We start from the raw sequence: 26,937 nt of genomic DNA on the forward strand, positions 1-26,937 counted from the left end.
ACATGTGTGCTGGTTATGCTTTTAAGTTTGTGGTAATTTGTTATGCCATGATAGCAAACTAATTTATCAACAGAAAGATTTCTAAGACTTACTGTTAAGGGAAACAAGATACGAGAGCAACATGAAAAAGAAATGTATCTGAGGACACTATCTGTATTTTTATGTGCCAAGATGCCACACAGTCTCAGCCACAGCCATCATTCCTTCTTTTTGATCACTGATCTGTGTTTGAGCTGGTTTCCTAACAAACAGCAGTTCTGAAAACCTTTGAAAATACTCGTTGTGGCTAATGCTTTGAAGTAGCCGAATTGATTTCCTAACATAAAAACCAGGAGAATAAAACAAGAGAAAAGAATAAAAGGAACAGCATGAGAACACATAGTAAGTGCTACACATTTAAAAACAAACAACCCAAAACACTTGTCAGTAAAGAAGCCTCTGAAAGGCCTGGAAAGCGATGACATTCAAATTTATCCTTGTGACTGGGTCAACCTTTGGACTCCTAATTTACTTTCCAATGGAAACCATGGTTGGGGTTGATTAGACTACGGGCATTATGGAGAAACTCCTGCATCACACACCGATTCTCAAGAATAGGAGGGTTTGGGTGCCATGGGCAGAATGCCAACAATGGCCCCGCTATGGGACCAGCTGTCCCCTGAGTGCGGGTGGGATCTCTGAGTGAGGAGGTTAGCATCCCTATGATCATGGTAACTTAAATGACAAAAGGGAGATGATTCGCACAGGCTTAATCAAATCTCACGTGCCCCTGAAAAGCAGAGAGTTTTCTCTGGCTGGGAGCAGAAAAGAAAACCAGGTAGTTGAAGCACTCGAGCTGGCTGTGGAGGAAGGATGTGCCAAGAAACGCAGGCAGCCTTCAGGCTGTGGGCTGGTACGAAGGGGACAAGGACTCCAGTCCACAACCACATGAATGTGACCTCAGCCAACAACTTGAACAAGCCTGGGAGCACGCTCTCTCAGAGCATACGGATACGAGCCCCACTGACCACCACTTTGGTTTCTACCTAGTGAGACTAAGAAGAGAACCCACTAGAGCCCACTGGACTCCAGACCTTTTAAGCTGTTAAATTTGTGGTAATTTGTTAGTTAGTAAAAGAAAACTAATATACTGAGTATTTTGCAGTTAGCAAGTTAATGGGCCAAAGAACACGAACTCTTGGCACATAGGGCCATGTGTTTTTTAATGACTCCACAGTGGGAGGAACTAAACATATGCTTGATAAACATTTGTAGTTTGTTTGGTTAGCTGGTGAATGAATGCATGAATGAATAAATGAATGAAGATCTTTGGTCAGTCAAGTCATCCAACAAATATTTACAGAAGACCTAATGTGTATCAGGAAACACTCCAGACACTAGACATAGTACAGTGAGGTCCAAGACCTCAAGGAATTTGTATTCCAGTTTCTTTTTTTTTTTTTAAGACTTTATTCATCTATTTGAAAGAGAGAGAGAAAAAGAGGGCATGAGTGGAGGGAGAGGCAGAGGGAGAAGCAGACTCCATGCCAAGCAGGGAGCCCAAAGTGGGGTTCGATGCCAGAACCCCAGTGCATGACCGGAGCCCAAGGCAGATGCATAACCAACAAGTCCCCCAGGCACTCATTTATTCTAGTTTCAAACAAGAATTCAGAGTTCCAGGGCCTAGGGTTTCTCCTATTGGAGGGACAGAAGGTCACTGAAGCACCGTGAATGAGACGGTCTCCTGGAAAGGAGACATTCCAGGCAGGAGTCCAAGGGTCACACACGCAGGGTGGGGAGTCTGGCGGGGTGACAGCGGAGGGCTGAGTGGGGAAATGCTATCATACCATGTATGCTTTTCTCTTACAAATCAAGAAGGATCCCAAATGTTCAAGCAATGTCTTTTAAGTATCAAAAAGTAGATGTGAGGAAAACTGAGGACTATGGAGACGACAATGCAATCATCGCCAACACGCAGGTTTAGAGCCACAATTCTCACTATACTTTCAGTTCAACACATTCTGCTACATAAAGAAAACAAAGACAGTTAAATGTGACTCACCCTCATCTACGGCCCAGGTTATGTGTGTAAACTATTCATTTTCCTGGTGGGCATCATTTGCCAATATAATGCAACTTATATATACTTTTTTTTTTTTTAAGATTCATCCATTCATTTGAGAGAGAGAGAGAGAGAGAGAGAGAGGAAGTGAGAGTGGGGCAGAGGGTGGGGAGGAGCAGAGAGAGAGGAGAAGCAGACTCGATGCCAAAAGGGGAGCCCTGAGATCATGGCCAGAGCTGAAACCAAGAGTTGGACACTCAACCAACTGAGCCAACCGGGCACCTCTCAATTCATATCTATCTTTTAAAACACTTGGATGTCTTATTAATAAAGTCTGAGTTTTGATTATTTTTAAGTGTGCAGTGTATGGCCAAGCCATTCTCTATTTAACTTACCAACCACTTATAACACAGTAGGCAGGGCCCTGACATTCCAGGAAAATTTTTCAGATTGATAATATATAGGGAAATATTTCTATGAAAAAAATGAGATCAGGCTCCGTAAACTTTAAGCAAAATAATCTAGAGAAAACATCACTGTTCAGGAACCAGGGAAGATTAATATTAAATACATGGCATGTAAGATACATTAGAATTATACCATACTTCTTTCATGAGCTAAAATAAAGAGGATATCGCACAGAGGGACCTTAAATTACATTTACAAAAGCCAGAATGATAAAATGGGACACTAAGTGAGGAAGGTATTCTTTTCCTAGGTCAAAAAACATCTTGAAACCACTAATGGTTATTGAAATTTCCTTAAAGGAGGCAAAAAGTTAACAAGAATAATTACAGTGTCTAGCACTGCACACACTGCAATGGTGTTTACATTTCTCTGAATCTTTGGAGGGTAATGATTCTTTGGAATTTACAAGGTAAAGAGGGAGGTGAGAATAGAAGGAAGGAGGAAGGGAGAGAGGTTGAAAGAGGGAGAGAGAAAGAAAACAGATTAGGGGAAAGGTTCCACTTAGATGGATTGGAAATTGTGTGAAAGTCTTTTTCTTTTGTCACAAAATCTGGGTCTCCCACTGGCATTTAGTTATTGGAGCAAGCGCTCTGGGCGAATGTGTCCCCAAGGATTCAAATGTTCAACTCCTAGTCCTCAGTGTGATGGTATCTGGAGGTGAAGCCCTTGAAGGTAATTAGATCCAAGGTCTTAAGGGTGGGGCCCCAGGAGGGGATTAGTGCCCTTCCAAGAAGATGAAGAGACGGGAGCTCACCCTCCTCCTCATGTGAGGATACAGGATGAAGGCAGCAGACTGAAAGCCAGCAACAGAGCCCTCACCAAAAGTCTCACCATGCTGGCACCCCGATCTGGAACTCCAAGCCTCCAGAAGTGCGAGAAATACATGTTTATTGTTTAGCCCCCCAGTCTATGGTATCCTGCTATAGCAGCCAGAACAGGTCGTCAGAGTCAGGAATACCAAACACTTAAAAGAACTGCTTTGCCCGAATGAAACTATTGTTCCCATCATCCCCATTGAGAAATTCTGCATCTCAGTCAAAGTGAGTAAACTGCACTTTTATGAACATTCCTTATTCAGGAGCTAAACACTTAAGATGGGAGGGAAGGAGGTGATTAAAATAAGAAAACCAAGTTAACCTTCTGTTCCTATGACCAGTGTAACGTGCACAGGCTATGACCTAGGCCTCTGTCTGTATGGTAATTTAGCATCTTCACTGAATTATCTATCTCTTATTTACAAGGCAGGTAAAAATATACTGTAAAACTTTTGCAGAATTTGTTCCTGAATTATTTAATAATAAAAAAATAAAAATTCCATGTTCAAAGAATGAAATTAACAGAATATTATAATATTGACTGAATGTTCTTCTAGAAATAAAAAAAAATATTCTATTTGAGAGCATTGTTCATGTTTTTCAAAACTGCCTCTGAATTGGCCATTCCCAAAATAAAAATTCATTTTTATGGGTCAAGGACATTACAAGTAGTAGATTCACACTGCACCATATAACATAAAATAGGACTTTATTTCCTCAAGACAGGGACACTGTAGGTTTGGGCAGAGAACTACTGCCAGAGAGTAGGGAAATAAATTTCATGGTCCCATCCCCATCCTCCAATAAACAAACGACGGAAGAACAACATAGAAATATTTAACTAGAGTCTAACCTTAGTCACTCCACCACCCATGGAGAGAAGCACACTTATAAAGAAACGATCACGGTTCACCTTCAAAGCATGATACTTTGATATTTCACACACAATCATTCTTTCTTAAAAGGGGATCACTGTCAAAGGAATCTTTCCAGCCGAGAGTCCGTCCCTTGTAGCTCATAGTAGATAGAGGCTGTCGCATGTACGTTATATTGATGTCAAGAAGAGACTGTCCTCCTAGAGACCCCATTGTGGGTGGCACAATCCTTTGCTCAGCTTTTCCCCTGAATTTTAGCTTTTCACAGCATTTAGTATCAGAGGAACAGAATATGTACATGTGCAATGAGGTGTCACAAGAATGGAAAATAGGCCAAGTTACTGATTAGAGTAAGGTTTGAAAATAAAAAATATATTGTGATAATATGATAATTCCTTTCCTCTCACAGTCTATATACACCTGCTTGGAATAAACATTTCTAAACATAATTAAAACTTATTACCTTATTCAAAACTGTATTCCCTTATAGCTTGAATGCCCACCTTTTTCTTTTTCTCTTCATTCACATTACTCTTCACAGGTCATCTATGAAACAGACACAATACAATACTTGCTGTTCCCGGCCTCCTAAGGGTATTGTGAGTACCTCTCTATTATTACATTGTTTGCTCTTTTATGCTTTTTTGGATACTGCCATCATTAGCTAGACAAAATTTCCCACCCTTACTGGAGATTATCCAATTCTCCTGCTATAAGATCAATGAATCTGTGAATCTCATGCCCTCATCAACAGAAACCTGCCAAAATAGCTATGAATGAATCTGCAAAGACTATAATCTGAGGTCATCAAACATGAATCAGACATCATGTCCATGACATTTCAGTGGGCTTTCTTAACAGTGAAAACACTCATCTCAATCCTGAGACGAAAGATAACTTAGATGTTATTTTTAAAAATATTCTTTGCCTTGTTAATTCTTCCAGGCAGTGACTGTGTCTCCTATTTACTCTCTATAGCTCTCCTGGGCACCTACGTACAACATGTGCTGTGTGTAGTAAACACAGTCATCCTGGTCTAATGGCTCTTAAAATGTTTGTTATTTTTGCTGCTGTTGTTTTATTCATCATTAGTTCCCAGCTGGAGGAGAGGGAAATGGGAATGGAAGAAACACAGGTCATTAGAGGAGCTGAGAGACTGGATGGAAGAAAGTGGAATAAAATCTCAAAGAACAAGCAGGTAGAGGAAAGCAGAGAAGGTGAGAGAGTTCGGTGAGAAGTTCTTATCAAACCTCTAACTGCTCATCCGCATGCTGCCTGCCGTGGGTTATTTTACATTATCTCCATGTCTTTGCATATGTAACATTCATTAATATTGACCCTGAAGCTTCAAGGGGGATTCTGGGCTTCACTGGTTAGCGCACTCCCTTCATACAGCCACAAACCACGTCCCTCCTGATTGACCCTGCCGCAGCCTCCTAACTGGTCTCACTGCTTGTGGACTTCATGCCGCCGTCGGGATGACGGTCCTGTAGCAAAGGTCCCTCAGGTCTGCTCGTCACCAGTCATATGAACCTCTTTTGAAAGTCATGGTAGACCCCCAAGATGGGCTTCTCACTTCTTGCAAGCCCTGAGCCTCACCAAGTGTACTTCACTCCTGGCCATAGCCAAAGACCAGCAGTTCATGCCTTTGCACCTTTGGTCTATTATGTTCCCTAAAAATCTGTGGGAGAAAAGGAATATCCCTGAATTCAATTTCCTTCATACTGGCTGCCTGTTAAAACAATTTTTCTTTTAAAACCCAACTCAAATGTAACTTCCTCTGGCAAGATTTTTCTGACTCAGTTTCTCTCTAGGTATATTGAATAGCTTTCTCTAGTCTGCAAAATGCATCAACAGATGCACATAAGTCACTGTACAGCTGTGTGTTTATGTGTCTATCTGGCCCATGAACTAGTCAGCTTCTTAATATATGTTCCTAGAATTGTGATTCTCCCAGAACTCAAGAGAGAGGAAGCCACTTAGATGGAATCTGACAAAATTCTGATATCATTATCACTGCTGATCATGATGTATAGAAACATTTAATAAGAAAGATACTCTGCCTCCCAGAAATTATTTTTAGATTTCTAGCTTTCTAATATTGAGCTATAATTTTCAGAATATAGACTATTTTTTGTTCCAAACTCTTTTCTGATAAAATACCTATGCTCTGGCTGAGCTGCTACTCTATTTAATTCTGTGTTTATAAATTAAAATATTAGAACATTAACAGAACTATTTTGATTTCTTTTCTGGTAATTGTGATATCTCAATTCTTAATAAGACTATATAACTACTTTTACTTTTTACTGGTAAAGCTGTCATTATAGTGTTTCAGTGCTTTGAGCCTTGCATGAAAATCCATCCCCTAGAGATATTAAAATGTGAGTAACAAGAGACAAAATCCTTCCAGAAATAAATGCAAATACCATAGGAACTGAGAGATTTAAAACAAGCCACAAAGAACCCCATATTTTCTGTTCTAGTGGCTCATTACTTAATTGAACTCTCGGAATCTTCTCACTGACAATAATGGACCCAAGTGGGAACAATATTCACAAAAACAACAGTTATCAGAAGAAGCAAGCTCGCTACTGTTAATAACCTTAAACCTCACGATTTATCAGGGAGTGGATGTGTGCTTGGTATTCAGTGAAATTCAGTTTTTAGAAATTTGTGGGGACAAGAATATTTTTATCAAGGAGTATGCCCTCTGTGTTATGTTTGGATGGATGAAATATTACACAACTTGCTCTGACCTCAGAATTATTAGTATATACTCAAAAGTTTATTCAAGAAGTTCATTATCTTATTGCTTCAAGTAACAGGATATATAATTTAAAGTGGCAGAAATATTGAGAATCTTATGATCCTCTGAGATATCAAACAGGAGGAGAATTCTAAAGTGGTCTACTCTTTTCTCCACCTCCTTCAACACAATTATGTTTTTCTTCTTAATTGCAAGACAGAAAAAGCAGTTTCCTGCATCATATGCAGACTTGACTATGCCACTGAAAAAGAGAAATGGACTTTCCTCCCTTAGGTCTCCTTTTATTAAGAAGTTTTTCCAGAACCCACACTCAGAATACAAATCAGAACTCTCTGCTAAGGATCAGGTCATACGCCTTTGCTTAGCTGCAAGGGAGGCTGGGAAAAAAAACATTCTGACATCTTCCATCTTTATGAAGGTACATTGGCTCTATCAACAGAGAATAAGAGGTCAGGTGGAAGATGGTTTAAGTGTGTCAAGAAATATAAATCTGATAATGTATATGTTGTCCACCAAACTTATAAATATTATCAAGGATGGTGCTCAGGACTAAATATAGACAGTGGTTTATTTTAATGCTGCTGCACTTGTTTTGATTTCATTGACTTCTAGAACCATTTCACGCATAGTAGTAAAGACTGAACATTTTAGATGACTGAATAGCAATAGGAACTTAGAAAATTTATTTTTTGTTTCAAATAAATTCCTGAAAAAAACAAAACAAATACATTCCTGTACCATTTATTAGGCGATTGGCTCTCAACTGTAAATCACCCTTCCTCGGTCCACTTTGAATTAGAAGCCACACTTTCCCTTCTTCTGCTGGCTTTCTGTTCGGCTCTGCTATTAGAGGGCGCTAGGGAGAGAGTAGAAGGTTGGAGGAGGATGAAGGGACCCGCTCAGTCCTCCTTGCTTTCTGTGCCTATCTTTCTGCTTGTTATTCCCATGCACCCTAAAGACATTTTTATTCTGCAGTGCGGATCATTCTAGCAGCAGCTGCTGACTGCAGTTTTTCCAATGCTCACAGAACCAACCAGTGTTCCTCTTCAGCAACACCAGCTCTAACTGGCTAGAACACCATTCTCAAAGGTTGGAGTGCCAGCTTCGGGGGCAATTCCTCTAGCTCAGAGACGACACCAGTACCATCCAGGCAGTGAGCCTTCATCACTCCCTTCTTTAAATGTCTAAGCTTTAGGGACGCCTAGGTGGCTGAGCAGTTGAGTATCTGCCTTCAGCTCAGGGTGTGATCCCCAGGTCCTGGGATCGAGTCCCGCATCAGGCTCCCTGCAGGGAGCCTGCTTCTCCCTCTGCCTATGTCTCCCTCTGCCTGTGTCTCTGCCTCCTTTCTGTGTCTCTCATGAATAAATCAAATCCTTTTAAAAAAATTAAAAAAAATGTCTAAGCTTTAATCATCTCACATGCTTTGTTCCCCTACTCTGAGCAGAGGCTGCTTCCTGTAGGTGCTACCTCCATGGACCTTAGTTTAGTACTCCCCCTTTTCCTTTCCAGTTCTTCAAGAATTTACTCATCAATTCTTTATCAATAGATCCTTTAATAGGGTAAATCTGTTCCTTTTTTACCAAAAGAAGCCTGTACTGCTTCATCTTTTCTTGTCCTTATAATCATCTCCACATCCTGCTCTACTTCAATGTTCAGATGCCAAATTGGTTTCCATAACTTTAAAGAGTTAGATGCTTTTGTGTGCAACTTGTCACCATTATGATAATTTTTTTTTTTTGATAATTTTTTAAAAAAAATTCTGACCCTAAATCTATGGCTACGGTAGCAGACATATTTAAGTTCTGTAACTATTTCCTTTTATTTTATTAAATTCAATAGATACTCTATATCTATTGTATGTATAAGTTTCTCCAGGCTCTCAAGTCATGACTTTGAAATTAAGACATACTATCTAAGAGAACTATGGCCAGCAAAAGATGCAAAGTGGCATCAGGAGTGGGGTAAAAAGGAAGATAGTGATTTTCTAGGGAACAGAGACAGTAGGACATCAGGAGGAACAAAAGAAGGATAGGGGGTGGTGGCAACAGGAAGAGACATCAGAGGTGATGGAATATTCCCTAGTTATCTTTTCAAGTAAATGGAAAAGGAGGGCTTTAAAAGTTAGGCACTGTGCTTTATGACAGATGAGGACATGATGACCCTTCCAGAACGTCCAGCTTTACCTAAAGCATCTGATTTGGGACAACCTGGAATTCACTTCAGGAAGATAGAATACTCAAGAAGACTTAATGATCTGCCCTCACAGACTAACTGGATGAATTAAAAAAAAAAACAAAAACAGGAAAACATCTTTCAAATTTACTTTAAAAGCTTTCAAAAATTCTATTTGAAGCTTAAAAAGCAGAAGGAGCAAGATTATAGTCAGACAAATACTGTGAAATATTTGGGGCAAGAATTAGGGTGAAGCGGGGAGGAAGGGAAGGATTGTGCGATTTGTTACCTAAGGGGTATAGTTATCCCCACAACATTATTTCCCAAGAACTTTCCAATCTTTAAGCTTTCTGCTTCTGTGCTTTCAAAAGCCAGCCTAGATATAGTCTTCTAAGTGTGTGATACAGAGGAAATGTGAGATGTATCACTGATTACTTTGAGTTCCCAACTGTCCTATTTTTATAGCTATCTATAGCTATGTGGTTGACAATAAACTATTTCATAAATGTCAGCCACTTCCCTCAAGTTTAAAATTGCTTGCTTTTTACCTGGGGAAACACTTAGGGAAATAACTTTAACTTTTTTTTCCCTCTAATTCTTAGTTGTAGCAATCAGAGAAAATTTGATTTTTATAAAACTTCTTTCAAAGAGTGACTTGAATGTAGTAATTTACTTTTATTTTTTTGCTCTTACTTATTTCTACTTTTTTTTTTGTTTAAGCTTTTCTTTTTAAATTCCCATAGTTAACATACAGTGTAATGTCAGTTTCAGGTATATACAGCGTTTTAACACTTCCGTACATCACAAGTGCACTCTTAATCTCCTTCACCTATTTCCCCCCTCTCCCCACCACCTCCCCTCTAGTAACCATCAGTTTGTTTTCTAGAGTTAGGAGTCTGTTTCCTGGTTTGCCTCTCTCTTTTTTTCCCCTTTGCCTGGTAACCTACTTACTAAACTGAAACTTTCTAAGTAGGTAGAATAACAATGTATTTTGTTTTAATTTGAGGATTAGCAGTAGACTAATCAACCCATCTTTGCAAATCTGGAATAGAGTTAAAGTCTAGTCCCTCTTTTCTATGTGGGGTACCCCCTATCTGGGGCATCCCTGTTGGGGGCCCTTTTACTCCTTAATTGGTGTAACTCCAATAGGTGGAAAAGTCTGATGCTGAAAGCATTCATTTTTCATTGATTGAATGAAGACAGAGTTCTCCCAGTTGTCTACCTGAGGTATCACTAAATTGAAGCATGCCCACTGTGACAAGCCAAAAGAATCAAGAGCTGATCTAAATGGATGGAGGCACCCAGAAAGAACGTATTGAAGAAGGTGCATTTTGAGCAAAAGGAAAATAATTAAATGATAGTAAGAGCAGAAAAGAATCTCATGAATGGAAACAAGTTATAAGAAAGCTTTATTTCAGATGAAATGAGTAGAAAAATGACAGTAAGGATGTTTCACTAAATGTATCAGCATCTAGAAAGACAAACAGAATAGTGACTATTCCTATTTTGATATCTTTTCAGCCATTTATTTGGCAAATATTTACCAAGCACTGACTATTGTCAGTTGACTTCAGTACTTAGCTGGGGAGGAGACATGTATGTATAGATTTACATCATCTAATATATCTTTACATGAATGTCCTGAGTCTCACGTTGCCTATCCTTTTCCCTCTTTTTTGAACACTGCTATGACTTCCATGCTTCATCTTATTTAGTCTTTTCCACAGCTCTGTTAGGTTGAATATTATGCCTATTTACATGAGAAAACTGAGGATTAGAAGTATTTAGTGATTGGGCCCAAGGCCCAGGCTCACCTATCTAGAAACCGAACCCAGCTCTGACTGACTCCCAAAATACTCTTAACTGTAACACTAGCTTCCTGCCTGATTTGGGTAAAGTGATGGTGGGCCAGTGCCAGCACGTTTACTTAACTAGATAATCTATTGCATGTGGTAATGAGGAATGATGCTTTTAAATGGGTATTTAAGAAAGGCATAAAACTGCCATTACTGAACTCAGAAGTGACAAGATGAAAGCAGGGACTGCAAAAGAGAATTCTAGACATATACATTTAAGGACAGGAACTGGAAGCAACTACAAGTTTTGTCTTGTTTGTTTTGTTTAATAAAGGGGCAGTCCTAGCATGGTAGGAAGCAGAGTTACGTTCATGGGCAGTAGAAGAAGACCCCACTGATGTTGGAAAGGTGGATGTGAGGAGAGACGGTAAGGGCAGAGCTCCTAAGCTGGCAAGCTCAGGAGACCAGGGATGGTGACTAGCCTATATTTGACCAAAAAATCTAGAATGGAGTGATTATATTGGGCATGGTTAAGAGGATGAATTTGAAATTCAATATTCATGTGATTAGGAGCTGTGTTGTGTACTGGAGAGTAAAATTCCAGGCCATCCTCTCCACAGTTTTACAGGAAGGAACAATGTGGAAAGAGTGGGCCTACTGAACTTGGTGTTGATAGCTCAATCGTGGGTTTGGTTAGACGCCAGATCTGCTATCTCTAGCAGTCCTGTGCACTTTGTGGAGACTGTGTTTTCCCTTTTCCTCAATGATAGATGAGCTAGTTAGACACCAGAGTCTCTCCATCTTTCCTTCCTTCTCTCCCTTCTTCCCTCTCTCCTCCTTCCTGTTTTGGTTGGGGGAAAAGTTCATAGGATGTGCGCTTTTGTTACTGTGGGCTGGTTCCTCAAGATACTGAATGATGATTTTACTTATATAACTGACTCTAAACAATAAAATATAACTTAACTCGAGGTATATTTTAGAGATTTGTCTCTTTAACCCTGATAAATATCTTACCTTGGGCTTCATCCTGTTTGTTTAGAGAATAATTTGTTCTGACTTTATATTCAATAAATGAATCACCAAAGTGTTCCAGCACCTATTAAATCTATGGGAAGGTTTTCATCAGTGGAGTCTGTCTTATCTAGGCAGATTTTTCCTTATTAATTCAATCCAACAAGCTTCTCAAAATTCTGTTTTTGTGTAAATATGGGTACACATTTCCATTATTAACTTACAAAACTTTGTTCTCATTAAAAACATCAACTTGGATTTCTAATTTAAAAAAATAAAATTGTCAGAATTTTTACTTGAATTCTTACTTCTTGTCTTGAAAGAAAAATCAATAACCCCTATGCTCCCAGATCTATATTTATCACATTCTGCCTCCCTCCACTTCCCTGCTGAATAACAAAAACAATGGAAAAACAAACTCAAGAAATGGAAAGAAAGAGAGGAGAACGACTATAAGCCCCAAAGTCTGATTTGATTTCATAATAATGGGAAATTATGTTAACAGACTGACGGCATCTTACAGGAGGACCACGTCTTTCGGAGTGAGAGTAATCAAGAGAAAATATAAACGTACTCAGCATACTGTCTACCAAGCATTTCGCACTGTTTTGCTATGAATGTCATGGCTGGTCACAGACATGCATGGTGAGGGATGATTCTGCACAAGGACAAGGTTACCAAGAGTCACACTAGTGCTGTCACTTCATACTTACGGCAACTGCCTCCAGGATTTGTTTAACAGCATCTGCAGCATCTCGTTCACTATAATATCCCTTCTCCACAATCCTAAAAAAAGAATCAGGAAATTCTTCTCAGACACATGCATTCGGGGGAATGGATGTGAAAAGAGGTTAAATGAATTAATGTTAAGGAAAATCTACACAACTGCAACAGGTTAGCATGACACGGGGCGGGGGGGGGGGGGGGGGGAATATTTCCATGAACTGATACTCTAGAAACCTTGGGTGTCTTTAGGAAAATGAAAGCATGTATTTTGCCTAGGCTTGAACTCTCCATCCTATCTGAGGACAAAAAAATTCTTTTAAAACTCTGTACTGCGAATTGTGTTAAACACATACCAAGTAGACAACATACCACAAATCATCCCACGTAATTGTTACACAGCTTCAATATTTATTAACTCATGGCCAGTGTTTTATCTACCCAATCAATTATTTATTTACCATCCTCTTTTTTTATTTTGAAGCAAATATCAGACATCTCAATTTCCTTCATAAATAAAGAGTTGTCTCTAAAAAAATAAAGGACCTTTTATAACTCCTAACTACAAAGCCATTATACAGTTTCTTAATGTTTTCAAATACACAGAGTTTCAAATTCCCAACTGTCTTGGACATGTTAAAATTTTTAAACTTTTTTTTTAAAGATTTTATTTATTTATTTATGTGAGACACAGAGAGAGAGGCAGAGATACAGGCAGAGGGAGAAGCAGGCTCCATGCAGGGAGCCCAACATGGGACTCGATCCAGGGACTCCAGGATCACACCCTGGGCCGAAGGCAGTGCTAAACCGCTGAGCCATCTGGGGATCCTGGACATGTTAAAATTTGTTTGAATTTGTATCCAAATAAGGTCCACATGATTTGACTGGTATCTGTGTCTTTTATCCTCCCTTTGCCTATAACTCCTCACCACCTCCTTCTGCCCTCCTCCTTTCTCTCCAACTGACTTTCTATTCCAAATAAATGACTTGTTCTTTACGCCTGGATGTGGACAAGGAATCTTTCTTTTCCTTTAAGAAATCCTTCTTTTAACTTAAGTCTTTTCCATTTTAATTTCAAGAATGTTTTCCTGAATCAGAATGCTTTATTTCTTTTCTTCCATTGCTTCAGTTTTCTTTTTTGGGGTATGCGATTAAATGTATTAGGAGTTTTTCCACCTTCAATTTATATTGTTCTTTCTCCTATGACTTTCCTAATTTTAGTATTAAGTAATACTAACTTCAATATTCTGCAGATTATACTTTCATCTATTTTGTGGGCATATCCTCCTGTGACGCTGATTTTTTGTGCTCTTATAATTATTTTGCATTGCAATTAATGGAGACACCTGTCTGTTGCTGCTTACTTGTAAGCAACGGTGGTTTCCTTAACCTTTTTGACAGACTAATGGGTCAAGATATCTTTTCTAGTTTCATGGTTCTTGACAGATTATTTTCACGAAGCATTCAAAATTATGACCTCATGTTTTCTGAGATCCCTTCTCCTCTCTCGGGAACTTCATTCCCTTGCCTCTACACGTCTGCTCTGGTTACTGGAGTCTCTTCCCAGCAGTTTCTCCAATTTACCCAAGGGGGCTTCAGATATTAATCTCAGGAGTTCACAGGGCTCTGACTGCATTAGTCTCTTCAGACCTTACTATGGGTACAGTCCTTGTGCTTTTCAGAAATTTGGAGGCAAAAAGCCTTCACAGTTTCAGCTGCTCTTGTATTGGCCCATTCTGCTTCTCAGTGATTTGGAGGCTTTGGAGATTTAAGTGTTCTCCTAGTCTTAGGTTCATCAACGTCCTCTTGCTTCCTGTAACATAGATGCTAATACCACGTGGCTCTTGCAATTATCATTAGTTTGTCCTCATTCACTTGTTTTCTAGGCTTCACAGGGAACCTTGTCACCTGGTTTTGTTAGATACTGTCTGTGAGTTTTTGTTTTTTCTGTCCTAGTTTCTCTGTCTATTCTTATAGGGATATTTGGAAAGACAGGAAAACCACATTGTTGCTGTTTCTATCTTCCCAAAAGTTCAAGAAAAAACATTTTTGATAGCACTGAAGATTACCAACTTGCATAAGGTGCTTTCAACTGACAAAAAGTTTATGGTGAAAACAGGTCTGAATAAAAGGTAAATTCAAAACATATAAGACACAAAACTTCAACAATTTTTGTGGTTTTGCACTGAAATTTTTAGACTGTTAATATCTTAAGTAGCACATTTATTTTTCAGAAAATATCTTCCTTTTTTTTTATATGTTGTTGTAAAAAGTTATAAATTCTTGAAGTAGCTGGTGTTAAAAGCTGGATTTAAAAATCTAGAAAATATTTCCAAAATAGGGGATGGATGATGAGGAAAAGCAGAAAAAAGCAGATATAAAATAAATAATACATAAGAAGATACCTTAAATGACCATAATTATTAAGATTCAAAAAAACCATACTGATGCAAAAATTCCAACTATATTTTCTATGCAATTATTCAGAGCATTGTAAAGAAACACAAACTCATCTTTTCAAAGGATGAAAGGTGGAACATCCTTCTTCACCTTTTTATTTATTGGATACCTGTTAAGTATCATATTTCAAATAAAATGTGAAAGTAGATTACAATATTCAGGAAGTCAATATTAACTGGTTCTTGAAAATCAATTTTCATACAATATTTCCTTACAAGATTACACATTCCTCCAATTTATAATTAAGTTATGATGTCTACTTATTAAAAGTTTAATTGAAGTAATTACTTGTACTATACTTTCTGAACATGTAAAAATTAAGCACGAGAGAAGAGGAAAAGAAGAACGACTGTGTCAGGGTAAGTCGAGAACTTTGGCTACCATTACATCAGCCTCTGCATTTTGTTCTAAATGTGGATTTTGTGGTACGTCCATGAACCAACTCAAATGTAATTAGTGTCTCTTCTGTGTGTGGCACCTGCACTCTCAGCAGCTTGGCTTTCTCCAGTCCTGTTAAAGGAGAAGAGTTGTTACAAAGATGGTGGAAAAGAAGAGTTGATAGTTAACTTTATTTCTACATCCCATTCTTCTCAGAGGAGGATAAAAATCAGCTACCTCCTGGCCTGTGAAAATCAGTGTCGATTTCCCCGATATCCACTCACCAAGGCTAGAGCTTTCTCACAACCACTTCGTGGTACCTCTCTAGGGGGTGCTACTGATGGCTTAGTCTTTGTTGAGTGCTACTCCTTGGGGTTTGGGGTTGTTCAGAGCCAACCTGCACAACCATGGACAGCCTCCCTGATGAGAAATCCTCTTTGTCATGAGTTCTTACAAACATCCCTACCTCTTAAAGGAGCAGTGCTTCACACACTAGAATACAGGCAGTGCTTCTCTGTATTTTGATTTATTATCACTTCTCAAGTTTTGGCCTAAATATGATGTTCACGCATTTTCCTTTGGGTACAATTTAGAATTAGTGCTTGTGTTCAGAATGTGGCCTTGTGAGTGAAAATTTAGAGACTAGCTGGATAAAGGAGTGAATTTTCTTGGGATCTGTTTTCAGGTAGGATAGAAGGAAGAACAGTAAGTATAAGAATAGTTAATGGAAATCTCACTAATTTTCCACAATATAAGTTAAATTAATAAAATATTTCATCTATTAATAAAAAGGATACATTCTAATAAATATGTCCATTCATTCATTTATTCAATAAATATTATGGAATGACTGTTATAGGCTGGGCATTTAGTAGTGAACCAGAAAACCATCAACACACTGTGCTACCTGCTGTGACAGAGGTATTAGAAAATGACCTGAGAGCTCACAGAGAGGGCCAGTGATCTATTGTGGAGGCCGCACAGGGTGGGAAAGGGATTCCAGAGGTAGCTGATATCTCAGCTCAGATCTCAAGGGGGTACAGAAGTTTCCAAGTGCAGAAAGGGTGGGATAGGTGTGGAGGAGCAGGGACTGGAGGGGAAGGAGATTGCTCCAAGTAAAAGAACCAATACTACAGTGAGAATTAGGGACTGTGGATGGTGTAGTGATGGCCAATCAATATTTCTGTCTAACATGAACCAGGTACTTCCTGAAATCTATAAAGAATACTGTTTGGATCCTGCCCCAGATAGTACAGAAATTATTAACAAAAACATCACCATAGATGTAATATATGTTTTACTAAGGTCTGTAAAGTCAAAAGAGTTATAAATTCTATTGTCAGAGATGCCCTAGAGCAGACAGGAGCACAGAATGCGGGTGCCTTCCCCACCCCATCCCCATGAGCTCTGCTTGCCACAGCATGGCCCTACTATCAGAATTTAACTGCGTCTCTACCAGGCTCCTTCTGCCCAAAGGAATTTTGTTCCCAGTTCATTTGTTCATCAGAGCATCACAAAGGCAGGTTTCTGGAACTCAGACATTCAACTTTAATTATTTTATCAGCTGAACTACCACTCAGGCCATGCGTGGCTGACTAGAAAGATCAGTTACAGTGAACTTCACAAGTTGCAAATTCAGGTTTATAATCGACAGCTAGGACAGCAAGTGAAGACATCAGTAACCAAGCAAAGGAAAATGAAGTCTTGCAATCTTTTTCATTTAGGCATGACTACAGTAGGTATGTTTGGCCAATGCCTTCTGCAGGTCATTGTGAGAAAATTCTTAGTCTCCTCACTAGATTGTTGTTTCGATTACCCACAGGGCCTAGCTCCAAACACTGCTCATAGTAGGCAGTCAATAAATATTTGTAGAATCAATACTAAGTGCCAAGTAAATGAGTGCCAGAGAAATTTCAGATGTTGGATGGTTGAACAACTCTTTTGCCTGGGTTCCTTCTCATAGGGAACAAAGCACTGGACTGGGAAGTGATGCTCACCACAAGCACACTGGCTATCGATCCAGAGGGAGAGCAGCCGTACAGATGCTTCCCAAAGCAAAATGCAACAAGTAGAAAGGTTATTGTTGGTCTTAGGAATCATTCATAGTATCTAGATATTATTGTAATAACATGATCTTTTTAGAAACTTATTTTGAATAAAATCAAAGTGATTCAAATTAGCAAAATACAGCATTTGTTTCATAAGGCAACACATAACAATTTCTACATAAAATATAGCTGGAATTAAAAAAAAGTTGCCATGTATATATAGCCAAGGATTTACAGCTTTATACAAAATATACTAGTGCCTTCAATTTTTAGAAACAATGAAATATTCAATCATTGTATATGTTTTAGAACTGTAGAAATTGGATAATTTTGGTTGATAGTTTTGGTTTTTATGTTTAAACATATTTACTGCTCTATTTCTCCTCAGATTTAGCAAACTAATTTCCTTTTCATGCTCTATAAAATAATAAGAAAGCAGTTCGGATGTTATCAGCATCTTAAGATCGTTTTCAAAGGCCCAGGGCCATGAAGTTTGCAGCTATGCGGCAAGATTTCTCATCATTCCATTGTGAACTGGGCTAGAAGACTCAGGGCTAAAAACAAAATCTTTCCTAGGATTTTAATCACAACAGGACCCAAAAGGCTACCCTGGGATCTCCATTTGCCAGGGCCCTCCGTCACTAACAGGCCTAGCCGACCTCCACAGACCTGGGAAGAAAGTGCACGGGGGACGTGTTCCCAGGCTGTGATTCTCCGACTTCCACAGGCTTTCTTAGGCCCAGAAGGTGCTTTTTACTGCCACTGTTTGCTGTGTGGGTGCGCATGCTCCTCTCCCCCACAGTTGGGACTATTTTCCTTCTCATCATTTTAAAATTGCAGGATAAAAAAGCACAGGCAATGCCTATTTCTCTCCACGGATCTGTTGGAAAATATGACTTTTGTGCATTTGTTGCTGTCACCTTAATTGCTGCAAATTGAATTGAGCACGTCTCCAGCCGGGCAGTTAGCACCAGCGATGCAGCTGAAGAGCTCTAATATGATCATGTCCTGAGGCCCTCAGACTTCCTGGCACGCAGATTAGGAGCCCTACTGCTCCCACCAATGACAGCTTTTTCTCTAATGGAGGCGCTATTGGAGGACTGTAGGTTTTTGCAAGAAAGGCACTGGTCTGATGACAATGTGCACTTGAAGGATCAAATGACAGAGGAGTTTCAGGAACCAAGGCTTAAGGGCTGCCAGCACACGACATGCTGGTGTACGTATAAAGTGAATTCTGCTATGCCCTGTGTCAATCCACCACTCCTTTATAAGCTTCATTCACTGCCCTTTCTCATTTCATTCCCCTCTACCCTTTAGCTAATAATTTTTGATGTCTCACGTAAAATTCAGCTCAAAGATTCTATTCTACCCTGAAGCCATTTCTGCCTTAGAAGATACCTTGATTTTGTGCCCAAAGTACTATGTTTATGTCCCAATGATAGCACATGTTATTCCCACATGAAGACCTACAGCCAAATCTGTGGCCAACCTCTCAGAAATATAAAGTATCTTATGATATATGTCTTTTGTGTACTGCCTCTTATTTTTATTTCCTTTTTAGTTCCTTGTCCTCATATCTTGTGATATTGTGGTTGCCCCTGCAAGCCCTAACACATCTTTGGGAAATGATGGTGGTATTAAAAAGCAATATTAGGGGCCGTATCACACTTTTCCTTTCCTGTTCTAGACTAGGAACTTCTTGAGGGTCACAGTAATGTGCTATGGTTAATGTGATGGTGAGAAGGAAATAAAGGTGGGTGGTGAAGCCAGAAGAGTCGGGTGAGGCCAGACTGAGTTGTTTTGTTTGTCATGTTTAAGAGAACTAAGTTTTGGGGAGTAGACTTTTGGGCTGACCTGATCAGATAATCAGTGCTTTAAACAGAGATGGATGGCAGACAGGGAAACTAATGCCAGTTAGGAGTCTGTTGCAATGGAAAAGTGAATGTGAAGACTCAAAAGCCATAAGCAGTGGGAAAGGGGAGAGAGAATGGTCTGAAGGCTGCTCAGAGAAAGAGTCACGGGAAAGGGGCTGGGAAGTGAGAGGAAGAGGGAGAGTTCAGTGCGGACCAGCTCAGATAAGCTAAGTCAGCTCAGGGAGTTAGGAGGACGAAGCAGGACTGAGGGAGGGCCTGAGGAGACACTGATCTAGAAGTGCCCATGGGATGTAAAGGTGGAAATGTCTAGCAGACTGTTTAAAATAAAGTTTTCATCTCCGCTGAGACAGCAGCCAGCAGCGTGGCTGAAGCCACAGGAGAGTGTCCAACTTACCCACAGGGAATGTGGGAAGAACTTTAGGGAAGGGCGACACTTAAAGGATGGAAAGAGGAAGCGGAACTCAGGAAAGAGATCAAGGAGGAGGAAACTGAAAAGGCCGAATAAAATCCAAGGGAAAAGAGGTGATGTCATGCCACATGAAGGACATGGAGAGGGTTAGCTAGCAGTGTGAAATACCATGGACCAGACGCTAAAAACATCCAACCTCCAGCCTCAGGAGACCCTCAGAGTTCCTCAAAAATCGTTACTCTTGCCTAGTTTGTTTTCACATTCCCACTTAACAAACCTCACTACTTCTTCCCTCAAGTGGTCCATTGTCTCCCAGCCATAGTTAGTGGATAAATTTCTGTTCTACAACAATACTGTTAAAATAGAGCCTAACAAGTCTGAACCTCTTACAGGCTCCCCTTCCCCAACACTCTCCCAGCCCTAAGCAATCACAGCTTTGCTGTTTCTATAGATTTGACCCTTCTAGAAATTCCATATAAAAGGAGACATAGTCCCGCTGTCAGGTGATTACTAGGCTAAATGCACAGTCCCCAAATATAACCACTACTTCTCTTGCTTATTGACCACTTGTAGTTTTTAAAAGAGTATTTTCAGTTTGGAAAACTGGTCTAGCAGGGCTAGACCAGAAGACAGACTGGCTGCCTGATTTGGGAACATCATTTACCTTTCCTCATTCTCAGCTGCCATCTCTGTAAAAGTGGGGGCAATGGTTTTTCATCTTCTTTACCCCAAAGCGTTGCTATAAAAGAGGAAAATACACTAGTGTCTGGGAAAGGACTTTTAAAACCCCATATATTGATTTTTTTTGTTCTCAGCAACAGTGGGGTAGACAAGCTTCCAGGCAAGAACAATGAAAACAAGCTAAATAAAATATTGTTTAAAAATATATTTGAAGACATCAGAGAGTTTACCAAGGAAGTAAAGGCTTCAGGAGCCAAGAAAAACCCAGCAAAGCAAACCTAACATCTGATGCCTCTGTTTTCCCTTTAAAGGCTTTGACTGAGGCATTTATTGACTCGACATCAGTAGCTAACAGGCTGAGAAGATGAACAAAGCTTCTGGCCATGTCACAGGATGGAGAGAACAGAAGTTGGCATTTAGGGTCTGTCAAGAAAGGAGGCCCTGGAACAATCTCCTGACTTAAATTGGAACCCTTAAAGAGCAAAACCCTATGAATAAGAGTTGACAAGAAATAGATCTGCCTTCAGGAAGCCCAGCTTTGAATCAACCCAATATCTGTTGGACTAAAGTGATCTGCTCCTTACCTTAACTGCCTGCAAAAGAAAATACACTTTTTTGGAAGGTTACATATTTAAAGCCTCATATTCCAATATGTTTTATACATAATGTTTGGCATTTGAACAAGCATAATCAGGCAAGCAAAAACCCAAGTAGAAAACAGGGAAAAAAAAAACACAATATAAACATTCACAATATATTCTGATATTGGAGTAAGACAGAAATCAGGAAAGAAATACCTCTTCAAAAATTTAATTGGAAGAGTGTAACGATACTGCTAAATTAGCTGCTTTAAAATATAATTGTTAGGAAATACAAACGGTTTTAAAAACATATTATGAGCAGCTATATGCCAATAAAATTAGGCAATCTAGAAGAAATGAACATATTTCTGGAAAACCACAAAGTACCAAAACTGGAACAGGAAGAAATAGAAAACCTGAACAGGCCGATAACCAAGGAGGAAATTGAAGCAGCCATCAAAAACCTCCCAAGACACAAAAGTCCAGGGCCAGATGGCTTCCCAGGGGAATTCTAGCAAACATTTAAAGAAGAAACCATACCTATTCTACTAAAGCTGTTTGGAAAGATAGAAAGGGATAGAATACTTCCAAACTCATTCTATGAGGCCAGCATCACCTTAATTCCAAAACCAAAGACCCCACCAAAAAGGAAAATTATAGACCAATATCCCTGATGAACATGGATGCAAGAATTCTCAACAAGATACTAGCCAATAGGAGCCAACAATACATTAAGAAGACTATTCACCATGACCAAGTGGGATTTATCCCTGGGATGCAAGGCTGGTTCAACACTTGTAAAGCAATCAATGTGATTGATCATATCAGCAAGAGAAAAAACAAGAACCATATGATCCTCTCATTAGATGCAGATAAAGCATTTGACAAAATACAGCATCCATTCCCGATCAAAACTCTTCAGAGTGTAGGGATAGAGGGAACATTCCTCGCATCTTAAAAGCCATCTACGAAAAGCCCACAGCAAATATAACTCTCAACGGGGAAGCACTGGGAGCCTTTCCCCTAAGATCAGGAACAAGACAGGGATGCCCACTCCCACCACCGCTATTCAACATAGTACTGGAAGTCCCGGCCTCAGCAATCAGGAAACAAAAAGAAATGAAAGGCATTCAAATTGGCAAAGAAGAAGTCAAACTCTCCTTCTCTGCAGATGACATGATACTCTACATAGAAAACCCAAAAGACTCCACCACAAGATTGCTAGAACTCACACAGCAATTCGGCAGTGTGACAGGATACAAAATCAATGCCCAGAAGTCAGTGGCATTTCTATGCACTAATAATGAGACTGAAGAAAGAGAAATTAAGGAGTCATTCCCATTTACAATTGCACCCAAAAGCTTAAGATACCTAGGAATAAACCTAACCAAAGAGGTAAAGAATCTATACCCTAAAAACTATAGAACACTTCTGAAAGAAATTGAGGAAGACACAAAGAGATGGAAAAATATTCCATGCTCACGGATTGGAAGAATTAATATTGTGAAACTGTCCATGCTACCCAGGGCAATTTACACATTTAATGCAATCCCTATCAAAATACCATGGACTTTCTTCAGAGAGTTGGAACAAATTATCTTAAGATTTGTGTGGAATCAAAAAAAGACCCCGAATAGCCACGGGAATATTAAAAAAGAAAACCATAGCTGGGGGCATCACAATGCCAGATTTCAGGTTGTACTACAAAGCTGTGGTCATCAAGACAGTGTGGTACTGGCACAAAAATAGACACATAAAAAAAAAATAGACACATAGATCAATGGAACAGAGTAGAGAATCCAGAAGTGGACTTTTAACTTTATGGTCAACTAATATTCGACAAAGGAGGAGAGACCATCCACTGGAAAAAAGACAGTCTCTTCAATAAACGGTGCTGGGAAAATTGGACAGCCACACGCAGAAGAATGAAACTGGACCATTCTCTTACACCAGACACAAAGATAAACTCAAAATGGATAAAAGATCTTAATGTGAGACAAGATTCCATCAAAATCCTAGAGGAGAACACAGGCAACACCCTTTTTGAACTCGGCCACAGCAACTTCTTGCAAGATACATCCATGAAGGCAAGAGAAACAGAAGCAAAAATGAACTATTGGGACTTCATTAAGAGAAGAAGCTTTTGCACAGTAAAAGATACCATCAACAAAACTAAAAGACAACCTACAGAATGGGAGAAGATATTTGCAAATGACTTATCAGATAAAGGATAAAGAACTTATTAAATTCAACAGCAAAGAAACAAACAATCCATCATGAAATGGGTAAAAGTCATGAACAGAAATTTCACCAAAGACATACACGTGGCCAACAAGCACATGAGAAAATGCTCCGCATCACTGGCCATCAGGGAAATACAAATCAAAACCACAATGAGATACCACCTCACACCAGTGAGAATGGGGAACATTAACAAGGCAGGAAACCACAAATGTTGGAAAGGATGCAGAGAAAGGGGAACCCTCTTACACTGTTGGTGGGAATGTGAACTGGTGCAGCCACTCTGGAAAACTGTGTGGAGGTTCCTCAAAGAGTTAAAAATAGACCTGCCCTATGGCCCAGCAACTGCACTGCTGGGGATTTACCCCAAAGATACAGATGCAGTGAAACGCCGGGCCCCCTGCACCCTGATGTTTATAGCAGCAATGTCCACAACAGCCAAACTGTGGAAGGAGCCTTGGTGTCCATCGACAGACGATGGATAAAGATGTGGTCTCTGTATACAATGGGATATTCCTCAGCCATTAGAAACGACAAATACCCACCATTTGCTTTGACGTGGATGGAACTGGAGGGTATTATGCTGAGTGAAGTAAGTCAATCGGAGAAGGACAAACATTTTATGGTCTCATTCATTTGGGGAATATAAAAAATAGTGAAAAGGAATAGAGGGGAAAAGAGAGAAAATGAGTGGGAAATATCAGAGAGGGAGACAGAACATGAGAGACTCCTAACTCTGGGAAACGAACAAGGGGTGGTGGAAAGGGAGGTGGGCGGGGGGTGGGGGTGACTGGGTGACAGGCACTGAGGGGGGCACTTGATGGGATGAGCACTGGATGTTATGCTGTATGTTGGCAAATTGAACTCCAATAAAAAACAAAAATAAATAAATAAATAAATAAATAAATAAATAAATAAATAAATAATAAAATATAATAAAATATAATTGTTTTCTGGAATAAAAGAAAGAAAAGAAAATTTATTCTTAAGGCAAACAACCTCACATTATGGCCACTAAAAAAATGCAGTGAATTTCTAAGAATTATGTTGAGATTGAGAAGGATGAAACAGAAAACCTGTGGAGCTTTTCTTGGACACAAAATAATCACTGGCTTTATTCCAAAAATGTTAATCAATTGTCCTATGCACTTTCCTATTTATATTCTACATGAAACAGCAGATTCCACTTGGATTTTTACTATGCTTAGTTTTTTAGAAGCACCATGGAATAGATTTTTTGCTAATAAAATACAACCATTTTGACTATATTAGACGAACATAATTATTTCTTCATCAATTGCTCCATTATTTCATTAGAAACAATTAACGTCATCATTCAAACAGGAATGAATTTTGATCATCACAATTAAATGAATTTGGTTTTGACCTAAGTACAGGAAAAAGGGAACATATTATGATTTTTAACCCTCAAGAACGAAAGCAATACATGGATAATAATGCAGGACATATTTTCAGCTTGATACAATTTTAAAGACAACTATAGAATTAAATAACCTAATGGAGAAACCAAATCCATCTCAGATATTGCAACAGATACGTGGATAATAACATTCGGGAGGAATAAAGTCTATGATCTAAGACCACTAAGAGTTTATAAGTGATTGAGTGCTTTACTGGCTGTCTGCCATTCTTTATGTCTTCTGTTAAATCTGAATATTTCATCCATTTATCTCTGTAAATGAAATTTATCAACAGTATTTAGTTTTTCATTTTTACCTGTTCCGTTATATCAACTAAACTACAAGATGAGAGAATAAGAATCTTTTCATGAAATAGAAGGGTTGGAGAGGGATGGAAAGAGACTTTCTTCCAAAATAATTCAAACAAATAGAGGTGAGTAGGTAAATAGTAAATGCTATTGGTAGATGATGGCTTTGGTGTGACATTCCTGTCCTGCAGTTATTTACAATGGAAGAATATGGTATTTGTCTCCAATAGACTGTAATTAGCAGAGAAATATGTTAGTTCTTAGAGAGACCTCACGGCACCAAAGGCATAACTATATAACATGTCTATGAAAGAGTTAGCTATAGAGTTGTTGAAAAAGAAGCCATTTTGGCCAATTCTGGTAACATTTAAGTAAATTAGACTCTTCTAAGTCTTCACTAACCATAAGGGAACATAACATGATGGTCTTAGAACAAGACTATTCTTACGGTGGATCAGAGTGTCTAAGCTTCCCTAGCAGCATAGAATCACTTCAAATTTGTTCTGAGTTTCAGAAAGGTAAGCAAATCTCTCTAGGTTAAGTATTTGCCTTTAAGTCAAGACTTCGAACCATGAATTCAAACGACTACCGAACTGCCACAAGAAGTGCATGTCTTTAGGCTACTGATATTCACTTCCCAAAGTTGGGAAGTTTTTATTTGTCAAGTATGGATAAAGTTAAGGGCAGCCCCGGTGGCGCAGCGGTTTAGCGCCGCCTGCAGCTCAGGGCGTGATCCTGGAGACCGGGGATCAAGTCCCACGTCAGGCTCTCTGTGTGGTGCCTGCTTCTCCCTCTGCCTGTGTCTCTGCCTCTCTCTCTCTCTCTCTCTCTCTCTCTCTCTCTCTCTCTGTCTCTATGAATAAATAAAATAGAATCTATTAAAAAAAAGTATGGATAGAGTTAAAATGTTATTTTTTTTTAGCATTTTTGCATGCTACTTTCTTAGTTACTATTCTTTTTTTTTTTTTTAAGATTTTATTTATTTATTCATGAGAGACACAGAGAGAGAGAGGCAGAGACACAGGCAGAGGGAGAAGCAGGCTCCATGCAGGGAGCCCAACGTGGGACTCCATCCCGGGTCTCCAGGATCACGCCCTGGGCTGAAGGCAGGCGCCAAACCGCTGAGCCACCCAGGGATCCCCAATGTTACAGTTTTTAAAGTCTGATAATTCACATAACTTGTTCTAAGAAAATGTCAATGTATGTATGAACAAAACCGTCTATCTGTTGAAGATACATATGTAGCTCCGATCAAACTGGACCATTTTACTCCTTGCGATCTGAAGATCCAAATCTACACTGGGTAACAATAAAAACAAACAGAACCTTTGAAAACCATCATGAATACCTTTGAAGGGGGGCGGATGGGGAGGGGTGCTCCTTTCCTCCTTTCCTAGCATGCTCTAACCCTATCCCCTGCAGATTCTCTCTCCTGAGTCCATTCAGTAGAGCGGTGCTCATTCTTTCAGCAAACATCATTGAGAATTTACTGTGCTCCAGGCACTCAGGCTTCATCGCAGTCCTTCAATCTTTCCCGTCTTCTCTCTGCAGCCCACTTCTCTCTTAACCCATTCTTAACCAACTTGAAGCTTGTATCAGCACACAGTTTCTAACCATTTCCAATATGTACCTCCTTAGTCACTTTGTCTTCTTCCAGTTCCAATCTTTTTTGATTACCCCGATGAGCACAGAAAAGGGCTCCTAGGGGTCCATCAAGGTAAACAGGGAATTCTCCTGGGACAACAAGGAAGATGGGAAAGCTACAGAAACGTGACGGTTGTGTCTCTTGTACATATTGTTTGCCTATACTGTGCTCTACCAGATTTTCAGGCATACTCCCCACCGTCCTCAAACTCTGCCTTGAG

The 26,937-nt window shown here is 39.4% G+C and overlaps 1 protein-coding gene across 3 annotated transcripts in view; it reads right to left on the reverse strand.

Annotated features, from left to right (window-relative positions):
* Positions 1-26,937, reverse strand: part of CAMK4 (calcium/calmodulin dependent protein kinase IV) — a 197,157-nt gene that overhangs the window by 47,511 nt on the left and 122,709 nt on the right. For all 3 annotated transcript variants that reach the window (XM_072736585.1, XM_072736586.1, XM_072736583.1), the window contains one exon: positions 12,662-12,734. In XM_072736585.1, coding sequence (XP_072592686.1) covers positions 12,662-12,734 — 73 coding nt within the window. The remainder of the gene's footprint in view (positions 1-12,661; positions 12,735-26,937) is intronic.

Source organism: Vulpes vulpes, chromosome 14 (genome assembly GCF_048418805.1).
Source record: "Vulpes vulpes isolate BD-2025 chromosome 14, VulVul3, whole genome shotgun sequence".
Classification (NCBI taxonomy): domain Eukaryota; kingdom Metazoa; phylum Chordata; class Mammalia; order Carnivora; family Canidae; genus Vulpes; species Vulpes vulpes.